We start from the raw sequence: 23,478 nt of genomic DNA, 5'->3' as shown, positions 1-23,478 counted from the left end.
TTGTCATCGCTCCTGCTAGTGTCCACAGGAATATATGAGCCACTACAGCAACACCACTTAATTCCCAGGGGTCAGTTCACTATGAGTTTCTTCATCTCAAAATTTGAACTGAAGTTACATCATGACAGAGCCTGTATACTCAATTTTTCTAGTATTTAACAAATGACAAAATGCACCAGTCGAAACAGTTCTCAGGCTTTTTTATGTTATTTGTAGACTCTGCTACAAGCCTTTCTTCTGACTACAATGAAATATAATCTGGACAAAATATCTCAGAATATAGAATGTGGAGTGTACAGTATGCAGTCCACAGTTATTCTTACTTACTTACTCTGACAAAAATGGGTTAAGGTCAGTGTCGTCAACTCAAGATTCTCTGTGGAAATTGTAGAGGAACTGCAAGTAGATGATGCAATTAGGTTGGAGTATATTTAAATCCATATTATAAATCAGAATGATACCACCACCAGGACAACAGTGAATAGTGACTATGTCAATGAATGCAATGAGAAAACAGAAATATGCACTGTGGAACTCAGTTTAGACCGTAGATAAGAATGGTATACATAAAGCGGCAAGTCCTCAAGTGATGCTACTCTTGAGCTATATCTGTAACCACAGTGCATCGTAGACTCCTTTGTGGCCCTGCTAGCTTACATTGGACAACTTGTACAAACACCTGGGATCCCTTTGGATTAGATACATCTCATGTCATATTGAAATCAGGCTGGCTGGATTTGCAGGCCCACACATTTTTCACTGGTTGAACCCTGAGGGTTTTCTCAGAAAGCCCAGGCAGACCACTGGCCAAAGGCAGCCGTCGTAACAACAGACCAAAAGATAATTATTGGAATTGGAGGAGAGGAGGGAAGAATGCATTTGGGAAAAAACACAAACATTACGGCTGCCAGAAGGACGAAGACCGCGATATTCTTAATTCTCAAGTCTCCTTCTCCTTCGTCTCATTTAGCCTCTGTTGTGGAAATACACAAAGGATTACATCTGTCGAGTCCTCAAACCACCACCGGCCGCAGCTTTAATACGTCTGGCCTGTACCAGGCGTTGTGGGCCAGGGCTGTTGCTGGCGCGTGTCGAGAGCGGAGTCCGGTGTCGGGTCGGGTTAGTGCCGGTCTATCCGATGGGCTTGTTAAGCTTGATTCTGGTTGTATTCAAAGCGGTTTGGGGGATGCTGGAGTGAATTAAGTGATGTTTTAGGACACTTTATCAAAAGACAAGGGCCTTACTCAGGCCATCCAAAGGACTTTCATTCAAAATCTCGTATTTTGCCTGAAGTTTAATGGAGATTCTCACCTAGCTGGACCAAAGAGTTTTTCACCCCCAAAATACTGCAGTGTCTTTGTCTGTAAAGGCCTGGTCACACAGCATCTAAAATTGATATTTCATGGAAAAATCAATTGGATGACTCAAAAGGAGTCATTCACTTCTTTTCCAAACTTCAGCGGGGTCAAGGGGTAACAACTAGTGAATTATTTACAAAAGCAGCATAACTAATGAAAAAAACAGAGGCAACTATTCATTGGCCACTTTAAAGTTTGAAAGAAAGGGAGAAAACAATCTTTGATGCTCACATGTCGATTGGATCCCCATAATACACAAGGACAGGTTAACACGCAATTATGAAAGCTCATTTTGGAGCTATTTATACATACAAAGTTAAATGATCGATATATTGTCATTTTTTTTTTTAACTCAAGGGTTCAAATAACAAAATGATATTCATGAGTGGGATCAGCAACACTCCACTGGGTCTGTTAGGGGGAGGTGAAAATAGGTATTGTGATTAGGAATTTGTATTTCTGGCAAGATGTTGATGGTTCAGTAAGAATCTTGGAGCCACCAGAAGTTCTGATTCTCTTTGTGGTTATGCAAAGTGAGGCCATCTGCAACTGCTTCAAACTCGAGTCCGTCAATAATACAAGGGGTGGTTGAAGGTATAAGGAGTCAGGTTTAGAAAACCTAGCACACACATTTTTCAAATCCTTTCCCAACCCCTCCTACATTTAATCACTTAATCATGGGTAATAGGGGATCGACATTCTTTTTCTGTATCTTGGACCTCCAGAAAGTGGTCCACAGCAGCTATGATATCATATGATAAAGAGATGCACATCAAAATGGCGACAAACTGAGCTCCTTTATCTTGGGGAAGAGGTAGAAGGCTGAGGGTGCCCAACTGTTGAATAACTGCATTTGTGGTAAGCAGCCATCACAACTGTGGACGTCTCCAGGGACCAGCATAATCGGCCCCTATAATAGTGTGACACATTTCCAGGTAGTCCACCAGCAGCACTCCCTTTGTAATCTGAAAACAGAAGCCATTACCTTGCCCACAAAGCTCCCCTTTTATGGTTTCTTGGGAACTCTCTTTGATGAGAATTTGGCTGTTTCCATTGTTTCAATTATTCTTTCATCTCTGGTTGGAAGTGGTTTACCCATGTCTCTTCTCCTACATGTTTACAAATTGCTTGAGAAATATCTTGGGATCCATCTCAGAACTTGAAAGATTATACGCTGACATGTTCCTGATACCTTGGTCATTGGGAGTTTGTTGCGAACATCTGCATGGACATGATCCTGGTGGATACCCAGCTTTGTGGCAACATTATGTCATTATGCCTTTGTATCAATGTACCTTTGTATTGATCAATCTGTCTAGATCCTGCCATTGATCTTGTCGATGGTCTCCAGTGTAAAGAGTGACTGGCCTGCCAGGATGGGGGGTCATCTTCCAGGCTCTCTCTGCCACACTTCTACATCATGCTGTAATGACAGGCACCCTCCCCTTGTGCTGCCACCATGTCCTTGTGGATCTGCTTGGGCGATTAAACCCTAGAGACCGCACAATGGCAGATGTTATTCCTTTAGACAGTGCTGCCTTGCAATTTTCAATGAAACAGAAATACCACAAAAGCTATTATCTTCAAACTTTCTACATCACTCAAAGAGTTGAACTGCACGTGCATGGAAGGCAAACTGTGTGACTAACCTCCTTCAACCTTCTGCCATAACTCATCAATCACTCCTGGCAAAGATCAAGACGTATCTGATTCACATGTTCAATTCAGCATACAACTACAATTCCTCGACATGATGACATCAAAGAACAGCACCATTGGGGAGCATGAACTGGGGCTGGAAGTGGGGTTGAATGGAAACACGTTCTTGTGTGCGGTTTTCGGACATTTTCACTGTGTGTGTGAGAAAGTCAGCAGGGTGGTACAGGCTGCCTGAATAGCTGTGATGGTTCCCAGCTCCACACTTGGCCCACTAACAGTTGTTCTTTGACAATAACAGAGGAAGTCATTTCTCCCTCGAGCAGAAACATCTGCTACCTGTTACACACACACACACACACACACACACACACACACACACACACAATGAAGCATATTAACATACATTAGGCATCTCCCAAGGCTAAACACAATGTCCTCATCACCTCAGCATAAACACACCGCCAGTGTGTGGTGTCCGTGTACAGACGCACAGTAGAACACACACTCTCCCGCTCTGTCTGTTAATTTATCTCAAAGTCTAAACATCTTCCCTCCCCGCCTTACACGTGAGTGCAGAATATTTTAGACACACTCCACACACTGCGTGGCTACTATCTCCTCTATCAGTGTTTGTGTGTGTGATGCTCCCCTCCACACGTACGCTGCATACCTCTATCTCTCTTTTACTATGTTTAGACCACTTCACCTGCAGCTCCTTACTGCTGGCTGCCTCCATCTTTTCTGTAATGCCCCCACCTACCTACACGCTTGCTATCTATAGCCTGGTTACAGATGGTCCCTACAGATATACACACACACTATCAGGACTGCTGTCATGAAAACCTTTGAATCAGATGTTTCTTGTCAAAGTCATGTTGAAAGTCTTAACAGTGAGCAAAAAAAAGTAACTATCAGCTGCTGAACGTGTATTTAAGTTTGGCACACACTGGGAAATTAGAAAATAATCAATTGCAATTTGCTCAGTTCACATATTTTCTATCTGAATGTGTGATTTCTGGAACTGAAACTGTGTTTAATCTCACAATTATCCCCTTCTTCATTCAAGTTGAAGGCAGTAAAACAATTAAAAAGCTGAAATGTTCAGAGCCTTTCATACATAGCATTGGCAGTACAATTAAAGCTTAACACTGAACAGAGTATACTGCATGTTCAAGTCGAATATATTAAAGGTCCAAAGGAGGCATTCAAATATAAGATGAGTATGTGGTTTTCCATTACACCACAGTATAAAGAGGCACATTCATCTTATTCTGTTAATGATTCTTTACTCCCCACAGTTTTAAGGTATTTAACACTTAACACTTGTGGACAACTCATTAGTTATTAATAAGATTCCTGTATTTGTGCGGAAAAATGTGTTATTTCTTGTGTTGCCCCACAGAATGGATGTATTCAGAGGTCCAGTGAAGCTAGACAGACAGCGTGTGTGGTGAAACAGGCCGGTGTGCTTTCGCTGGAAGGAAAAAGGAAATTGAAAAGCCAAGGAAGGGCTGCAGGCATCAGCTGTGCTATATCCCATACACGCTTCTGGAATCGACTTCAGCCTCTTTTTTGGATGTGTAGAAAAAAATAGTGTTGATAAAGAAGAGATAGAAACGGCTGGAAATTTGCAGTAGCAAAACTCCAAAAATTGTGTAAAAATAATTTGGCTGCTCCCTCTCTTTTCAGCATTAACAAATAACTGAATTGGAAGGCTAAGGTTAAGGTTAAGTTCATTCTGTATTTGGGCTGCATTAGACAGTTGTACCAAATTAATCAGCAATTTTTGGTTTTGAATTGAATCGTTGTTTGAGTAATTAAAACAAAAAAAAAAACAGCAAAACATTTGCTTGTTCCTGGTTCAAAAGTGAGGATTTGGTGCTTTTCTCTGTTTTCTGTAATAGCACACTGAGTTTATTCACATTTTGTACTGTTGGTCAGGCAAGATTAGCAATTTCAATATGTTGCCTTGGGCTGTGCCAATATTTTGACATTTTACAGATAAAACAATTAGCTGAAAAATTAATTGGGAGACTAACTGATAAAAATGTGACTGTGTACTGTGACTGGGAACATTCATTGTCTAGTACATTTCAATAGTCTTTTGTCAGTCTTCATACAAATTTAGCACAACCATACTTTCATCAAATGTAAGAATGCACTTAAAAGTAAAAAAGCTGTATCTAGTAAAATGTTTAAATGAATGTGTCTCATGTTGCGGTCTACAGTGACCAGAAAACAGGTAGCTTGTGATACAGTACACATGACACACAGGAAGATGGAACACTTGTGAAAATGAGACACAGAGAAAACATGACAAGACAAAGAAGTCGCCTTGTGTTACACCATTTGTTGCATAAGACTAAATTACACAGAGCAGCACACAATATGATATCACTCTTTTGTATACGAAAGGGAGCGAGACAGAGTGAACGAAGAAAAGTAGTGGCAGCGGGACAGAAAGACTGGACAGAGCAGCAGAAAGAGACAGAAGAAAAGTTACCAAGGAAGAAAAAGCAGAGACAGGAAGCAAAGAAACACGGAGGGGAAATGGATGGAGTCGAAACTGAGGAGACAAATGCGGAAAGAGATCAGCAGTCATCTGGAGAAGCGCCACACATGGCGGTCATGACAGGAATGCAAACTAAAATCCACTCTTCTTCTGAAATCTCCTCTAAGCCTTTAAGAGGCCCACCTCCCCTTCTCCTCCTCCCCCCCTCCTCCTCCTCCTCCTCGTCATCCTCTCCATCCTTTGCCTTCATCCCACAGCGGACCTCCCTGCAGTCCAGACCGCTACCAAACCATAAGTGCTCCATCAATAAGAGGGCAGAAGCGGTGCAGTTTTCATTCTTTGTGTTGACCCCTCGGCCCGGTTTGTACCGCTTCATACCCCCCGGCTCCCTCACCGAAGCCCATCAGTGGTGTTCAATAAAAGGCCGGGGAAACTCCCTCTCCCCTGCTCCTCCGTGTGTGTTGATATTACCGGCAGACTGTTTGGTTGTGTTTGTCAGAGTGTGATGACAGAACTAAACACTGGTATTTACCCTGCGATAACCGCCTTGTCTGGACAGGCTCTGTGTAGAAACTGGGTGTGTGGGACTGACTGTGTGTGTGTGTGTGTGTGTGTGTGCATGCGTGCATGTGTGCATGCTGAGGCTTCATGCACCATATCTGCAATCTCTGTGAGGGTGTGCACATACACATGTTTTGATAACTGCTTTGGCAAGTACATTTTATATTATGTCTTTGTCAAATGAAAACCTCAAGTCCAGTTGTGAAGGCTTTCATGTCTGAACCTGAATAAATCCATGAACGGAGGACAGTTAATCCTCAGAAAAGGCTGTATATACAAATACTGCACAAGGTTGCTTTTTATAGTTCAGTTTGTGCTTCGGAGCAGCTATAAGGTGATACCAATATCACTTTCACGCCACACAATTATCATGCATGTGTGGGCTTTTTTGTCAATATTCTGAATTGGACACATTTACTTATAATGTAACAGTGGTTACTTTTTAAAAAATATCTTTAAATGAACTGTGTTCAAGCGACTCTTGATTGTAGACAGATGTTTTAACAAGCTAACGACGTTAGCTTCATCGCATGTCAAAGCATCGCACCTGATAGAGGCCAAAAATGTGTGTGTCCCACCGGTAGTTGTGATTGTGTAACAGCAAAGTGGAGCTGTAGTTGATAAAACACCTGAGTCTGCTAAGGCGTCATTTGAGCTAATTTTACCTCTTCACATTTAAGACAATAACCAGATGTTAGCGACTGTAATGTTTCCTCAATCCTGTTAAACCTAAAGACACCTAAAAACAACTGTCCATGCAATAAAGTTGAAGAGCTTCAAGAACTACAGCGACTACATTAAACTAGACATTTGCGTAAAATGCTGTCATACGTTTATGACTGAAGTTGAGTTCTAGCCAAAAATGTGGCCCTGACTTTTGACTTTTGACCACCAATATCTAATCAGTTCATCCAGGAGTCTTGGTGGACATTTGTGTCCCCCCCCCCCAAGTGTTCTTCAGATATCTTCACAAGAACAGAATGTATGGGCAGCCTCTGGCCCCAGCTAACGCTGGCATGGAGGCATTATGCTTTAAGAGATCATGATTTCCCAGGGTCCAAAGTGACACCCTCAAAATTCTTTGTCCAACCACAAGTCCAAAAGCCCAAGTATCTTCATTTACTGTCATAAATCACAAAGATAAACAGCAAAACCTTTACATTTGAGATGTTCAAACCAGCAAATATTCAACATATTTATCAGATGATTGGTGATCCGTGACAAATGAGTAAACTCCACTCACAGAGGAAGATCATGAGATGCAGCTGAAGGCCCCGGAAAAAAAAATAACAGAGCATTTGTGTATGAAAGCAGAACGTACCTATGTGCAACATACAGTAAATTCCTGAACCAACAAACAAGAGTTTGATTCCACGTGAGGCTCCCATCGCTGAGTAAACAGCTTGTGGTCATTTCAGGGACTTGTGATTACAGCGCTTCCAGAATGTTATGGCATATGTTATGTATATATGAGTGTACTGGTTTACGTTGCTCTGTGTGTGGGTGCAGACCTGCAGCAGAGTCCCGTGGATGTGGTTGTGCTGAATTTTGGGTCCGGGCTCAGGGGGAAGCTCCTGCAGTAATGCCTGGACAGTGGATGGGACCTGGGTGACGAGCACAAAGGGGACGAGGGCCCGAGCCGCCATCTCTCTGGTCCGATACACTGCCGAGCGACCGCATCTGAAGAACACACACACACACACACAGCTGCAATATTATTGTCATGGAAAGTTATTAAAATCATGGAACATGGACAGCTGCGTTGTTGTTTTAATCTTTGAGTCTTGCATTACGTCGCATGTTTGACTTAACGGAGGAAGTAATGAGGTTTCCCATTATCACAGCTCATGGGTTGTTATTGTAACTGTAGACTTCAATTTATTTTATAGCTGTAACTTTGTTATGAAAAATCATGTTATTACGTGTGTATTATTATTAATTATCGCCATTATATTTAACTCCAGTAACTTTACGTCATGGACAAATACTCAAGTTAGGAATGACGGCCAACGACTTATTTCTTTTGGACAGTCGCTATATACGTATACGTTATGTAACATCTCCATCATTCTCCCTCTCTCTGTCTCTCTCCCCTACTGCAAAGGATCGCAACTTTAACAGCTCCCAGGCCAGCAGATGACTGATAAAATCCAATTTAAATATTTTCAAATCGTTACTGAACTATCAAGGAAACAATCTATTCCCCTTTTTTTCCCCAACCACACAGATATCTCTCCCTCTTTGTTTTTTTCTCACACACAGTAATCCTCTTACAGTATCTGCTGGTGATGAAGAATGTGGCCAGTCACCCTGAGTGCAGACTAAAATTAACCTTGTTTACAAGCTGATAGTCTTTCCTTCTCCGGTGTCATAACAGTGCCATAGATGACAGGAGGGAAGGACGTGACCAAGAGCTGAATGAGGAGAGGGGAGGAGAAGGAGGGGTGAGACGTACCGAAGGGGGCCGAGAAAGAGCTACTGCCAGTGAAGGAAGTGGGGAAATCTTAAGCACATGTTTATCTATATTTGCAAAAAAAAAAATACAACTACAAAAAAACAACAAATCAGTTCCCTCTGGTTTAATGTTGATCAACATCGTGTTTTAAGATTGATACCACTTTCATGCATGTCTGTTAAACACAAGGTCACAGCCAGCAGCTGTTAGTTTTCGGTGTTTTGCTAGATTGTGGGCGTCTTCAACATTGACCTTAAAACGACAGTGTAGATGTTGAGATATTTCAGTGTGAACCACAGTGATGGGCCAAACGACTGACCTTGTCATCCATACAGGCGAAAACCCTTGCTATGGAGGACCAGAAGGGACAATTAGCAAAAATAAACAACTCCCACCATTCATCTTTTACATTTCCATTACACAGCACCTCTAACACCAGTAGTTAATGTCTGGCTTTCAGATGGTCAGGTGAATTTGGTGCACAAATGTCATTCACGCAATTGGCACATATAACTACATATAACAGTATGAAGATCTCAGTAGACATCAACATTTATTCAGGAGGCCTGTGAAACCGGCTGCTACTATTCTTGTTGATTTAGGTGCAACTTTGCTTCAGCCAAAGAACTCAGGCAGCCTGAAAGTCACACGGCAACACGTCTATAGAGAGTATATACAGGACACAGCATACAGGGCAGGAGTCAAACGAGGATGTAGGTGTATGTACAGCATGGTGGCAGGCTGTTTATAGGGTGTGTGATGGCATTAAAGCTGGCAGTGGAGGCCAAGCAAGCAGCTCAGCCTCACTGTGGAAAATTCAGCAGATGCTTCCCGAGAAAGAAGAAACACTGATCCATCACTACAACGGTATGCAGAGATGAAAAGGATCCATGCTTTTTTTTTCGGCTTTGGTAAGAGCGAGGGTGAGATTTGTGCGTAGACTCGAAACATACAGCATTGTGCTATCCATGCTGAGTGAATAATAGAGTGTGTGAGGAGAAGCACTGATAATGCTGATAATTTGTCAAAAACATCCCCCAATAGTCTGCCTGCTCCAAGATGGGGGCGGGGGGGGCGGGGGGGGGGGGAGAATAAGAGATGGCTTAAATCAATGTGGATTTAAACAAAGAGAGGGCTGTGCAACAAGTCAACTGTCAACAAATGCTTTTCCACCTGCTGTGAGCATGCCTCTCTCCCTCTCACACACACACACACACCTATGACCAGACATGCATCACAGACAACAGTTTGCATTCCTGAGCTCTGCGCGGTTGTACACGTGAATTTATGTGCACAAACGTCCCTCGCAATCGTTCACTCACACACACACGCACACACACACACACACCTAATGACCAAAACCCATGTCCATCCCTCACTTTCCACCCCTCCCCGCCTCCATTTGGGGCCCATATGTTAACTATCTGTGCTAATTTGTCCCATTGAAACACTTTTGTAAAAGGAAATGACAGTTTGGAAGGGTGTAATTTTAGAAACGGGGCCGTCCCCTGTGGGGTCATAGCAGACTGTTGACTGGCATGGACGAGACTCATCTGGGCCTCATTTTGGGAGAACTGGGAGAACAGTTTCCTCCACAGAGACTACAGCGTGTTGGGTAAACAAGTAACACAGTCTGTCACTGAACAGTGACATGAAGAAGTGACACAGTTACACACAATCAGTCTTTAACGTTACGACCCCAACTCTTTTTGTCTGACACCTCATTGTTTAGTTTACAGTGACAAGTCTATATGTAGAATTTGGACAATTTCTGACTTTGGCGACCCCCTCAAGGTAGTATATAAAGGAGGCACTTGGCAGCTGGACCGAAATTTGCATGTAATACATTTCTTCATCCATCCAAATCCACAAAAAAAATGTATGAACGCAGGCTCCTCACGTCTGAACATGCCTATTTAGACAAGCGCTGTACATTAACATGAACATCACCACAGCTGCCGGGTTGTTTGGAGCACGTCCTTGTCAGTTTAGAGCGTATCAGGGCATTGAGGTGAAGGTGACTGACTATGTTCATTATTGGGTCACCTATCTGTTGTTTTCATTTATATTAGTAACAGACAACTTCTGCAACCTTGCTTTTTCCAATCTGAGTCGCAGCTACCAACAACACTTTGTCAAAAACAAAATGGCATACGGAGAGCAAGGTCTTCCAAAACTCAAATCAGTCAGATTATAACATTTTATAAAAACAGAAAGATTTAGTAAATATTCACACAGGAGGAGCTAAAAATGGGGATTGTTTGACACTTCTGTTAGTAAAATGACTTCCAACATTAAACCTGGCAAAATCATTCATCATTCAGTGTTAAACTGAGACTTTTTCATAACCAGTTAAAAGTTCCTTGTGGTATAAGTACGGTACTTAAATATATGTACTTAGTTACCTTGCCTGCTAATGGCTGCTGTTTTCACATAAAAGTATACGTGGTGTTAAAAAATCTGGTCACAAACAAGACGGTTAAAACCATTAAAAATGCTTTGCAGGCTGCTGCTGGAAAGGAAATGACAGTGGTCCTTTTCAAAGCCTCACTTAAGTTTAACGTGCCCTTTCAAAAGAAATGAGATATGAGGCGGTGAAGACGAGTAAGGAAAGAAAGGAAGGGAGTGAGGCAGGGAGGACGAGGAGAGATGCCTGGACTGGATATCGTGGGGCATAAATCACAATCATGAAGGCAGAGGGAGAGGGGGAAAAAAGGAGAGAAGCTGAAAGAGAGACATTTGATAAGACAAACTGTTCGACAGATATTAAGACGTTGGAATGAAGCTGCCATTAATTATTAGTCTGACTGTAACATCCTCCCACTCTTTGTCGTCATCACCGTCATTCTGTTCATCATTATCCAGGCAGGTGTGACGCATGTCGAGGGCCAGGCAGCGAAGGAATGTGAAAACATCTCGGTGGTGGGAGTGTATGAAGATAAAATGCAGTGTGCTGTGATGGAGGGATAAAGTGGATAAATTATTAGGCACGGTGCTCCGTCCTGTCAACAGAAGAGGAGCTAAGCTGCATTTAATCTTTGGAGGTGGCCGGGTCAGATCGTATGGAGAGGGGAAAGAAGAGGGTAAGGAGGGTGGGGGGGTGACAGTCGTCGACCTCATCAGACACGTCCGCACACGCCTGGGCAAGATGAGTCGGGGGATGGGAGCTTGGTGAAGTGAAACACGGCTGGAGCCAAAGAAATTAGAGCTGGGCTATATTTAACATTTCCAACATGTGGGCTTCATTTGGGTGGATGTGTGTGCAGCATACCTTCACTAACAGTCAGAGTCAGCCAGAGAGTCAGTCCTCCAGTTATTGACCTGATAACTACATCCACAAGAGAGGAGTTGTTGTAGGAAATATCTAAAGATTTGACTAAATTACTGAATTGCAATGAAAAGTATGGTAAGTTTGTCAATAAAATGGTTTGGAAGAATAAAGGCTTTTGTTAGGTTGCGCAAGTCCACTGTGCACGTTTGCAGCTTCAAATGGCAGCTATTCACGTTTACTACTCTGTGATCCCCACTTCAATTTCCATTTGTCACCTTCTGACCAGAAGGTCGTTCAGCCAAACAGGATGAGAGCGTTTGGTGTCTCACTGAGCGAGAACTTGCCCGGTTGTTAGTCACAGCTTCATAAAATGTTACATGTGGTAATATTACGACATGGCTCTTCTGGGAAGCTTTCCAAAACACTCGTATGATGATGCCACCCGACTGTAAACATAGATCTTTTTCATAATATCCATACATTTGAGCAGTTAGTTGAAAAAAGCTGTGGTTACAGTTTGTCACATTGAGATAAAATGGAAAACGTTAGTGTTTCTTAAAGCATCATGATGTAACTTTTTTACCTTCAAGAAATCATGCTGCTGCTACAGTGTCTTATAATAAGGTGAATGGTGTCTCTGTCTCAGCCACTAGCTAACATCAGTGAGAGGGCAGGATCGCAGCGTTACATACCGGTACATGTTTACTTCAAGACACAATTTCTCAACACAAAACATTGTTATTGTTGTTGAGTTTTGCTCGTAGTAAGCACCGACATTATGTCTGACAAATGGTTACAGATCTGTGATTTGTATTTACAACACTGTGGGGGCGCCAAACCACACAGAACGCAGCTTCCTACAAAATGATGCTTTCAACAACAGCGACTGAATGTCGCATTCAAACATGTTTTATTCTCATGAGCATATTTAGTTAATGAACCACAGGGACAAATGTTGCAAGATGATTCGCCATATTTCTAATGGAAAGGTCATGTGAGCCTACAGCCATGCAAACAGCTGTGAGCCTGTATTTAAACATAACAGCACCTAAATGGCAACAATGATAACACGCTGATCTAACCAGGTATAATATCTACAATGTTCACCGACTCAGTTTGGTGTGTTAGCTATCATTTGCTAATTAGATGTAACCACAAAGTACAGCTAAGGCTGAGAGTGAAGTCATTAGCTTTTCATGTATCTGGTCATCAAACAAAGTCCCGGATAAATCAAAATATTGAGAGCTGGTTAGATTCCAGCCTGTCTTAAAACAACTGTCACCATTATTTTCCCTCCTGTTTATACTGCCAATGAAGAGATTCTTTTTCAATCTAAAATGTTTTAATTCTCCACAGTGTTTCCTTGCTGAGCTGGAGTGGATGGATTGTGACGCTAGGGAGGAATTTTACGACTCTCAGACTTTGAGTTAGACAAATCAAGTGGGTATCTTCCACACTGCTGAAGCCACATATTAACTTTAGATAAACTCAAGAAATCTGTTTTTATATGGTAAAAGAACTGTAAGGTTTGTCCCCCATCAATTACATCACATTAGGAAGGGATCCTAAAATGACCAGTAAGAGCAGGGTTAGGATAGAGATTAGAGCACATGAAGCCATTTTCATAGTACCATCTGATGGTTATTGAAGAATTTTCCTCAAGACCACAAATTTCAACCGCATGGTGGTGCAAGGGGTGAAGTCAGAGGAACATCAGGACTGATCCTCGTGAGACCATGAATATCTGGAAATAATTCAATTTTAGTGAGATAGTTCAAGTCAGTCTAAATAGTTCACTGAGCAACTAGCTGACTCTTTTCTTGGGCTGCTAGAGTGGCTTGAAACATCTTGAGAAACGATCATAATATGAATATTAAGTTAAGGAACTTTTCGATCTAATAACCTCAGTCAGCTGTAGCATTAGAAGAACATATCAGTAATATCATCCTAACAACAACCAAACGGCCAGAAACTCTATTCACAAAGCACATGCAATACTATCTTAATATATCACCCGCGTGGGCTTTCCGAGATCTACCACGCAACACACACATACAGTAATAATAGACACATGGATGAAAAGATACCCACACTCAAGTTCTGTTATCTAAACCGTCTGTGGAGCATTCCAACCTCAAAGTCCTTGCCAGCTGCCCTCCACCCACCCCCACCCGCCCACACCCCCACATCTCCTCCCAAATACTTACAAACAAACAAAGTCAGACACAACAAAACACACACAACTTAATCTTACAGCGCAAAATTCTTGCTCATAGCTCAACAGACTATCATCAGTGGAGATGAACATCATTAGTCATACTAATGGAAGCCTTTGTAGGGTTTTACCATGTAAAGGTATGTTTTAAATCTTGGGGGATGGTGTAGAGAGGGTGTCTTCCCCTCATACAAGCCGATTCACTGCTTGATTGTGTATGCCTAAGAGCACAAGTTGTGCCAGGAGTACCTAACATGTGAGGAAGATCACGTTATCTCCCCCCTCTGCCAGCTTTCCATCCACAAAACATCACCAGCTGTGTTTGCTGGCATGTCAGGTCATGTTAGAAGCTACACCTCAAAAACTGAGCATCAATCTCTTCAGTAGGGGTACATGCTCTACAACCCAGACGGCAATCGTTGGATTTTATACACATACGTATAGGGTTAACATTAAAAGTAAAATGTTTAGATAAGGTATGTTGTTGTGGAGTTTGCGGGTTGTGAATGTGTTATGTTAACAATGGTCCTCACAACAACAGTAACACAAGGGCATGTATGTGAGAAGTACAAGCTTCAGATCTGTTTGCAGGTGCAGAAGTGGATGAACCAATAATATTTGTAGCTTTCTCCATCTCAGGAATGTAAAAAATGAAGGCTGTAACCACAGTTTCCCATTCGCCTGCAAGGTTTACTCCCGAGTAAACAGTCAATGAGGTTCAGATAAAACCAGTCGCAATCTAATCAACCTCTGTGACACGAGACGGCACAAGCAGCAACACACAAAAACCCGCTGGATACAACACCAACTAGACACGTGTTTTGTCTCAGTGCACTGAGACACAGAATCAGACAAAAAGCCACAGACGGACTAGAAATGTCTTGTTTTTAGCCTTCATCATGGATGGTGACACATCAGTTCAACTTTAGGAAGTGTGTTGCAAAGAAACAATGTTAGAGAGGAGTTCATATAAAAGACGCAGAAGCACCTGTGCAAACAACACAAAAGAACACACACACACATCCACACACACAGTCCTGTTTAGACTGCAGGTGTTTTGTCTTGCTGCTTGTTCTATTCTTAGAATGAGTTCAGGTTCAGAGAAACGTTGCTTCAGAGGTTTAACGTGGCTGAGAAAGCAGGTGTGTGACCCTTTTACATTCGATAGAACATTCCCTGCGCTAATGTCGCTTTATATCCACTGTATGATGCAGCTGAGTTGGCTGGAAACACATTCTCATTGATAGTAATGAAACAAAGGAGGAGCTGCTGATAGGGAGAGCACTGCACCCATTCACATTCTGCGTGTTGTACTTCTGGGACTCTTACAGCAGCGAGCTCCTGGTTAAGATTCTTGTCCAGGGTTACTTCAACTTATTTATGATAGAAGGAGTGATCTCACAGATGCATAGTGGCAGTGTGGAGTGAATGAATGCAATCAAAACCTTTTCCAAAGCAAACTTTACAAGACAGGCAGAAAAAAAGAGATCTTGTCTGTGATTTTAAGTAAGATAACATGTTTGGATATATTCTGACAAGTTTGAGTGGGCCTTATATTTGTATGTGTCTATCTACCATTTGCATATTAGTTGCACAGATATATCGGTGATATTTACCTTGCTGACAGCTACTGGCCTAACAGCAAATAAGATCACATTCACAGATATCAGTGGCCGATCAATATGCGCTGGTACATTGATGCGCTGTGGCGCGTGAAATCACTGCCATCAGCTGCTCTTTGAGCAGGTGGTTGTATAGCAGGCTGAAAAAGTTATTTATTCATTTGATTAAAGACGGATTCTTTTTCAGATGAATGAAGGTTAAATTAAAGGTTGTTTCACAAATTTGTATGATAAATATGTGTTCTTTTAGAGATAGTACAATGAAGGGCAGTAAAGAACAGTTTAGGTATTTTTATAATACAGATTTATTTGGTTATGCTGAATAAGGGTTTTGCAAAATAGTATAGAATCAAAGTGAAGTTGACCTTTGACCTTTTTTATCACTCTACGCATATTTGCATAGAATGTTGTCATATATGACTTGAGTAATGGTCATAGATGTGGTTTGCGAGTTCACAAGAAGGAGCTTATCTCAGATATTAAGCTAACATGGAAAATACCTTTCAAGAGGGCAAATGCCAACCATTTCTACATGAAAGTTTAAATCATTTGATTGAATAGCTTTTAAACCTAGGGAGGAAAAAACTTAACATGCTCGGTGTATGAAGACTCTCTATGTTGTGGCACTGACACCCACCTCATGATGAAGGGCATGAAGGGAGCCAGTCCCAGAGGTGAAGAAGATCCATCCATGGGAGAGGGGTAGAGCCGACTGAGCACCAGCAGCAGCAGGAACAGACTGGGGTGCAGCTTCACCTGTCCACTGTCACTGAACACAAACAGCACAGACATCACACTTTAAAAACAATGAAAAAAACCCTTATCACCTGAAATGTCCAGATGACAGTAGTGCAGAATGAACCTTTTTTAGATTAAGGAAGTGCATTTGTAATTTCATTAATATTTAACTCTGGGACCTCTTTGCATTTACCCTAGAATCCTACAAGGTTTTTGGGGAGGATTTCTTTGCTTTCTGTTGAGTTCAGTACCCTCAAACAAGGAAAACAATAAGACTTTTGCCAAGAATGTGACCGATCTTTTTATTTTTTATAGCACTGCATTATATGAACAGTTTGACACTTTTGGAATATTGTTTGCTTTCTTCCGGTGAGTTCCATGGGCTAAGCTGATTGCCTGATAGTTCTGGTTGCATACTCAGTACGCACACACCAGAATGGTATTTGATCTGCTTGTCATACTCTCAGCAACAAAGTGAGGTTATTTCCCACAGTGTCAAGTTATTCCTTTATAGTCCCAGATTTTATTTTAATTAAAAAAAACTGTAGCGATGGCAGTGTAAGAGAAATAAATGGCTGCACTTCTAGTGTGTTTGTCCATTCTCCATTTTTTTGAATCAGGATTAAATGTGGCTGACAGATGAAAACCACCTAATAATCAAAATTCCTAACCAAAATAACCCTTAATTCCTCCGTCGCTCTTTAATACACACTGGCTTTCTAAAACCACCCACACTCCAACACAGTCATCTCCTCATCCGTCCTTGAGCTGAGCTTTTCACCTCCCTCTTTTCCTCCGTCCAAATCTCGTCACTGCCAACTGAGTCAGAATGGAAACCGACCGTCTCTGCCAGCGGTTTCACAGTTTCACTCTGACACACTCGCAGTGAAGGCAGGAGGAAGGGAAAAAATGGAGAAACGGACAAGAACTCAAGCGACGAAGTCAGGAAAATGACCAAAATGTTTGAGTACCAGGTATTTATTTTGGAGAAGGACCACGCTTTGCCTTCACATCAGCTTCATTCTTTCCTGTCCTGCTGTGAAAGTCCGGCTCTTTGAGGGATAAATGGAGCAGAAATCAACTCAACCCAAAACCTTTAGTGAGTTTTATACATCTGGGGGAGTAGGAGGATTTTCACTTTATCTTGGTTATTAAAACCAATAAAACTTTATCAGCAGTGTGTTTGGTGATAATATCAGACAACAGTGTTTACAATGGGGGAAGTGCCTGCAGTTGAGCCTTGTGTAGGCTTGTGATTGTGTAAGGTCTGTGTGTTTTATAAGTGTGTGTCATGAGGATCTCGGAGCACACAGACAGAAGAAACAGACCCCCTGCAAAAACAACTTGTGCTTTTCATTACTTCATTCAACACAAACACACACACACACACACACACTCTCATCCACCGGGACCGCCTCGGATCTGCAAGATAGGAAATGCAATAGCAGCCCAATTAGTTACTGGTCCAATGTGTTTAGTGTCACAGTTTAGTTCAGCACAGCGGGACAGGATGTGATGTCAGAGAGACAGCAGGAGGGCAGATAGAGGGCAATTGCAAACATATTAGGCCTTGTTGGGATACAGCTGGAGGCAGAAACACTTGACAGGATGAACAAGAGACGCTGCGGCATTTAATGGCGCTCTCAGATTCCACACTGAGGTCTTCCATGAATGTCTGCCCTCAGTCCTGAAACTCCTTAATCATCTACAGCACACAGTGGTTTGATGAAAGGGTTATTTCTGTTGAACATTTCTTTAAAGAGAGTGGAAACAAGACTCTGACCTTAACTATTTGTTCCTCCACTTTTTAGAAAGCAGCGAAAGGGACACAGTAGCAGAGACACACAAGAAGCTCTAAAGTAAACTGAAGCTCTAGCTTAGCATTTAGTTAGTGCTCAGGCAAATAAATCATCAGGTTTGTTTAAAGAATTAGAGAAAAGTACTTGGAATATCATATGAAAACTGTTTTCTTTGGAAGTGAGAGCAGTGTAGATAAGACAGTATGTACGGCAACAAATCACTGTACAGCAGAATGAAATGTGGGAGCTGACCTGAAATAGTTTCAGAGATAAACATGGTTAAGTCTGCTACGCTGAGATAACAGGATTAGGAATTTGAAATTATAACTCGACAGGCCATGAAAGCTAATAGAACATTTTCTAACTAAGTTGATTTCTTTAGCTGTGTGATAAAGGCTGCAGTATCCTCTTGGTCACATGAAATGTGGTGAATCTAAAGCTGGTCTGTCCCGACCACGGAACCTGAGTTCTGGATTGAGAGAACCGAGTTTTGTGAGAAGAGGTAAAGGAGAGGATGCCAATAAATCCCAGAGTTGAGAACTAAAACAAAGACAAGATGGGTGATGCTTGTGTCCACAGTTTCAGTCACTATTGCAGGAGGAAGAAACAGAACTCAAAGAAAATATAAAAAGGAGGTTTTGTTTTTCACTCAAACAAACAAAAAGATAAATGTTTTCTAGCAACACACTGTGTGGATGAGGAGGGGACAATTAGACTGTTAATGTTACTGATTCTGGTCATTTATAAATACATGTTTACTTTATATAAATATTTGGTTTTAGTTTCTCATGTCGAGCGATAGACAATCTGATCTGTCGAAGGACGTGCACCCTGAACCAAGGTGTGGTTAAATAACAGACACTGATCCAGGATATTCTTAGCTGAGTGCAGATGCTTCAAATTCTGTTAAAGCAATCTGTTGTTACTATATGAGTACGCATATGTGTGCGTTGTGTCATATTACATCCCATGTGCATTTCTATAGATATGGGCAGCCACAAGTCAGTGTATATGCACGAACATATCATACAGTATGATGTGTTTTTATCTCCCTCTATCGCATATCGACGGTTGACAGTAGGTACAGCATGTATATGTATGTTTTTATGTAGACTTGAAGTGTAAAATGGAACCAAAAAACAGGTTGTGTAAAGGTGTGCTATTGGAGAAATTAATCAGTAATATTTAAGGCAACATCCAGACTGAATTATCTAGAAAGGTCGAGTGTGTGGGAAATATGGCATGTAGCCTTGAAGTTGTAGAATGCAACCAACTGAACACCCCTCAAATATTAGCATTGCATAGCATTTTTGCCATTAAATCTCCCTAAATACTTCACCCTGGGGCTTTAAAATCAACAGTCCGAAGTCTATCCAGTCTGTCGCACGAGGTGCAGATGAGCAATCTTGGTGTCTTTACAATCTACAGCAGAGTTCTTTGTTCTGCGTGGATTCGTGCAGCTCAAACACTCTTTCAAGCCGTTTTTACTGTATGTCAGTTTTCTACCACTTAACTATCTCTGGACACAGGATTGTTTTTCATTCACAACTCTTCTTTACGATGTATGTTTGGGGAGAGCGGATGGATTACAGAGTACATGCAAATACATACATCTCAAATGACAACCATACAGTTCAAAATCTTATTCTATATCCTTTTGTATATTGTGACCTATTTTGGGTATGTACTTGTACTGTAACCTCAACAGGACTCTAAACTGAAACCACTAACAGTGGCTCTTTTACCCCCTATTCTGCTGTTTTTTGCTACAGTGTGGTGTGGTTGGTCTTTTTGGGTGGCACGATACACACAGATGATGTGGGAAGTCAGACAGCCGGGATCTGGTTCCGTGGGAAATTTGCAAATGTTTTAACAGGGGTCGAAGGGAGTGAGGGGAATTGTGAAAGAGCCGGTCTGAAAAAAAAAGCATTCAATTAATTGGATCCATATTAAGATAAGGCTGCCTGGGGAGCTGTTGGACGACTCAAATGCTTTTAAAAAGGGAGTCTGGGCTGGGCTGAAAAAGATAAGGCCAATGAACCTCCGTAGACTCAACTCCCCACTGCAAAAAAACAAATCTAAACCTCAACATGGCATCTGCTTTATTCAGTCGTAAAATCTTATGCTTTGAGTAAATAGTCTGTCGGTTGGGCAAGTGAAAAAAAAAAAAAAAGCCCACATGAGAATTTGTCCTCCTAATAAAAGCAGGAAGCCTCCCAGCACTTAAGCACTACAGCTTGATCAGCTTAAGAAAACAAAAAAAACCTGTCCCGCATCGCTTAAATGTGGTAATATTAAACTTATAATGGCATTTAGGGAGTGTGAAAAGCCATGGCAAGGGCTGAGCGTGCGTGTGTGCGTGTGTGGATTAAGGCGAACCAACTCACCTTTCCACCGTGGCTGCAGCCTCCTCCAGCTGGTTCAGGAGGAACGGATAGAGGGCTGGAAAGCGAGTGAAAAACTCTCGACCTGTCATCCTGAGGGGAGAGACAGAGAAAGACAGACAGCAGAGTGTTTTTTAAAAAACTCTGTAGTTTTTGGTAGTTGTTCCATCCAGAACTTTGGAAGAATTTTATGGCCTTTTTTTATTTTGACTCTACAGCCAAGCAAGTACATTGTTGAGGCTCTATTCAGGGTAAAGTCATCATGCTACCAGTAACATGCTGCTGGCTTGTATTTAAAAAAAAAAAAAAAAGAAAAAAAGAGAATAGGAGATATTAAAAATAAGATGTGATGATGCATTACATAAGCAGACAGAGGATCGGTCAGAGCAGTTAATACAGTTCCTCCTGAGGGGAACATGACTGTCCACAAATATCTATTTTATATTGTATCTATTTTTGTAAAGATATTTCTCTAAATAGCAGGAATTGTCAACCTCACCTTTAAGAGCCACGCTGCTAAAAATATTGTGTTGTTCTTCAAACTATTCTGATGCTGCATTTCGATTACAAGTGGGCATTTGCAAAATACAGAGCAAAGAAAGAAATGACACAACCGGGCGGTAGAATGGGTCGTCCACTAACTGGAGGGTAGTTTGATCCGATGCTCCAACTACATGTCAAAGATTCTGAACCCTTACTTGCTCCCATAACTGTACCATCAGTTTGAGTGTGTATAGATGCAAGTCCATTTACTGAGTCTGTTGCAATCAAAAGTGGGATGGTGATCCCACTTTTGTTTGCAACACACGAGTTCCATTAACAAAATCTGTAACCTGAAAGTTGAAGCCAAGACAACTCAAGAGCTGCAGGAGACATTATGCACCTGCTCTCACTGACTATAAAGTCCTCCCTCTTTATATTCCACTGATTGTGAAAGAGTGGTGTAGTCTTCATTACAAATACAGATAAACTGGGCACGAAAATGTATCCCTGATCTTGGAAACAGTCCATCTACACAAACATCTTATTTGAAAGCTCCGCTTATTAGCTCACTGAGGAGCTTTTGACAGCATCTATAAGCAAACTCCGTCAACTTAGGGCGACTCCGAGGTGTAGATGAATGCTAAGGTTGGGCGACAGTGAAAACACTGTCAGAAAGAACACAAGTGTTAAAAATGCCATTAGTTGAACAAAGTAGCTCTAACTGTGTTAAAGTTTTGAGCGAGTATACTGTATAAAAATCCAACATACAAAATCTCTGCAGGGTTTAAACACCAATTGCCGTCATGTGCCCATGTTAACAGAGAGCGCAGACATAATCAGGGATACTTGCGGATTTAGTTTGATCCGACATGAATTTCGGCTGATTAAATTACCTGATAGATAGCCGTGATTTAATCTCAATGTTCCAAATGCTCTCCCTCATTAAAACTGACAAGAAATAACAAGAAGCAGATGAGGGGGGAAGGACAGAGAGTATATAATCAGATATTGTGAAGCTCTGTTAGGAGATGGAAGTGTGCCAAATATACTCCATCCAAACAGATCCAGTCTTTGTGTTTGGCTCACCTTGGTGCAGCTGAAAATAAACACATGTGTGGCTGCGCTTATATATTTACATTCACAAATATACAACTGTCAATAAAATGACAAACTTTATATTTAACACTGGCGGTCTTGCTGCTGTGACCGCCATTCAGCCTCGGAGCCAATAAAGTTTTTATTTAACTCCGCTCGTCTAAATCAAGTCGCTCCTGAAGGGAAGAGGTCTGCTCTGCCAAGCGCATGATCACAAGACTGGAGAGATCTCATACTGCTTTAGTCACAACTGACACTGGACTAATGCACAACACACACACAAACACACACACACACACACTCTGGACCTGGTTCAAGTTAACAGCAGGCACTGTCATGGTAGGGAAGTGAGTCATGTGTGTAGTTTTTAAAACCCCATTCAACCTGTGTATTACACACTTCTCACCTCTTGTGACCTGAGACAGACAGATACACACACACACACACACACACACACATACACAGATAAAGTGTAAGGAAAACTACAAACACTCACTGAATAGGGAAACAAACACAAAAATACTCAAAGGAAAATTTAAATGTGAGGGTGTTTGATGTTCACTTTATACATGTGCAAAAACAGGACTGTGTTTATTATCTAAGGGAGTCTGTGTGTGTGTGTGTGTGTGTGTGTGTGTGTGTGTGAGAGAGTGTGTGTCCACCCTCCTCTTCTCTCTCTAATGAGTCTCTCAGTCTGACAGGACTCTGCTGCCTGCAGGACAAAGGTCAGAGGTTGTGTCGGAGCAGATTAGATGGGGCAAAAAGGGGTGAGGGTCACAGAGGAAGAGGAGAGAGAGAGGAGGAGGAGGAGGAGGAGTAAGTGGAAGGCCTGGTTATATTTGTGGGCTAACAACTGTGTGTGTACACTCATTTAGGCTAAATAAGAGGAAAGTACATTTCATACTATACTGTTGAGACTCTTTTGCTGTGTGCTACTCAAGTCTTCTTGCTACTTTTTTTTAAAATAATAAAACACTTCATATCCAAGAGTTATTAGCAGTCACATCAACAGACATCATCTCTCAAAACATATCAAGTGGCTTCAAGTGTCCAAAGCCCAAATGAGCTAAAATGATCGAATATTTCACCCAAAAATTCCATTATCAGTTACAGGGTGGTGGTGGGGGGGCTGGAGCTGATCCCTGCTGACATTTAGCAAGCTGCGGGGGTTCATGCTGGACAAGTCCCCTGTTCATCAATGGGCTGACACATAGAGACAAACACCCATTCACACTCACATTCACACCTACAGGCAATTTAGAGGGGCTGATTAACCTTAATCCAAAGTTGAGAGGCATAACTTTTATTTTTTTTCATTTTGTTTCT

At 41.7% G+C, this 23,478-nt stretch overlaps 1 protein-coding gene across 3 annotated transcripts in view; it reads right to left on the bottom strand.

The window, feature by feature from the left end:
• The window catches only part of thada (THADA armadillo repeat containing), an 89,879-nt gene that overhangs the window by 39,040 nt on the left and 27,361 nt on the right, over positions 1–23,478 (bottom strand). For 2 of the 3 annotated variants that reach the window (XM_037124359.1, XM_037124360.1), the window contains exons 27-29: positions 20,578–20,667; positions 16,291–16,422; positions 7,602–7,797 (exon numbers count right to left, since the gene is read on the bottom strand). In XM_037124359.1, coding sequence (XP_036980254.1) covers positions 7,602–7,797; positions 16,291–16,422; positions 20,578–20,667 — 418 coding nt within the window. The remainder of the gene's footprint in view (positions 1–7,601; positions 7,798–16,290; positions 16,423–20,577; positions 20,668–23,478) is intronic. The other variant, XM_037124361.1, reaches the window with a different exon arrangement.

The sequence above is a fragment of the Acanthopagrus latus genome, chromosome 15 (assembly GCF_904848185.1).
Source record: "Acanthopagrus latus isolate v.2019 chromosome 15, fAcaLat1.1, whole genome shotgun sequence".
NCBI lineage: Eukaryota > Metazoa > Chordata > Actinopteri > Spariformes > Sparidae > Acanthopagrus > Acanthopagrus latus.
This window is presented reverse-complemented; position numbering and strand designations above follow the sequence as displayed.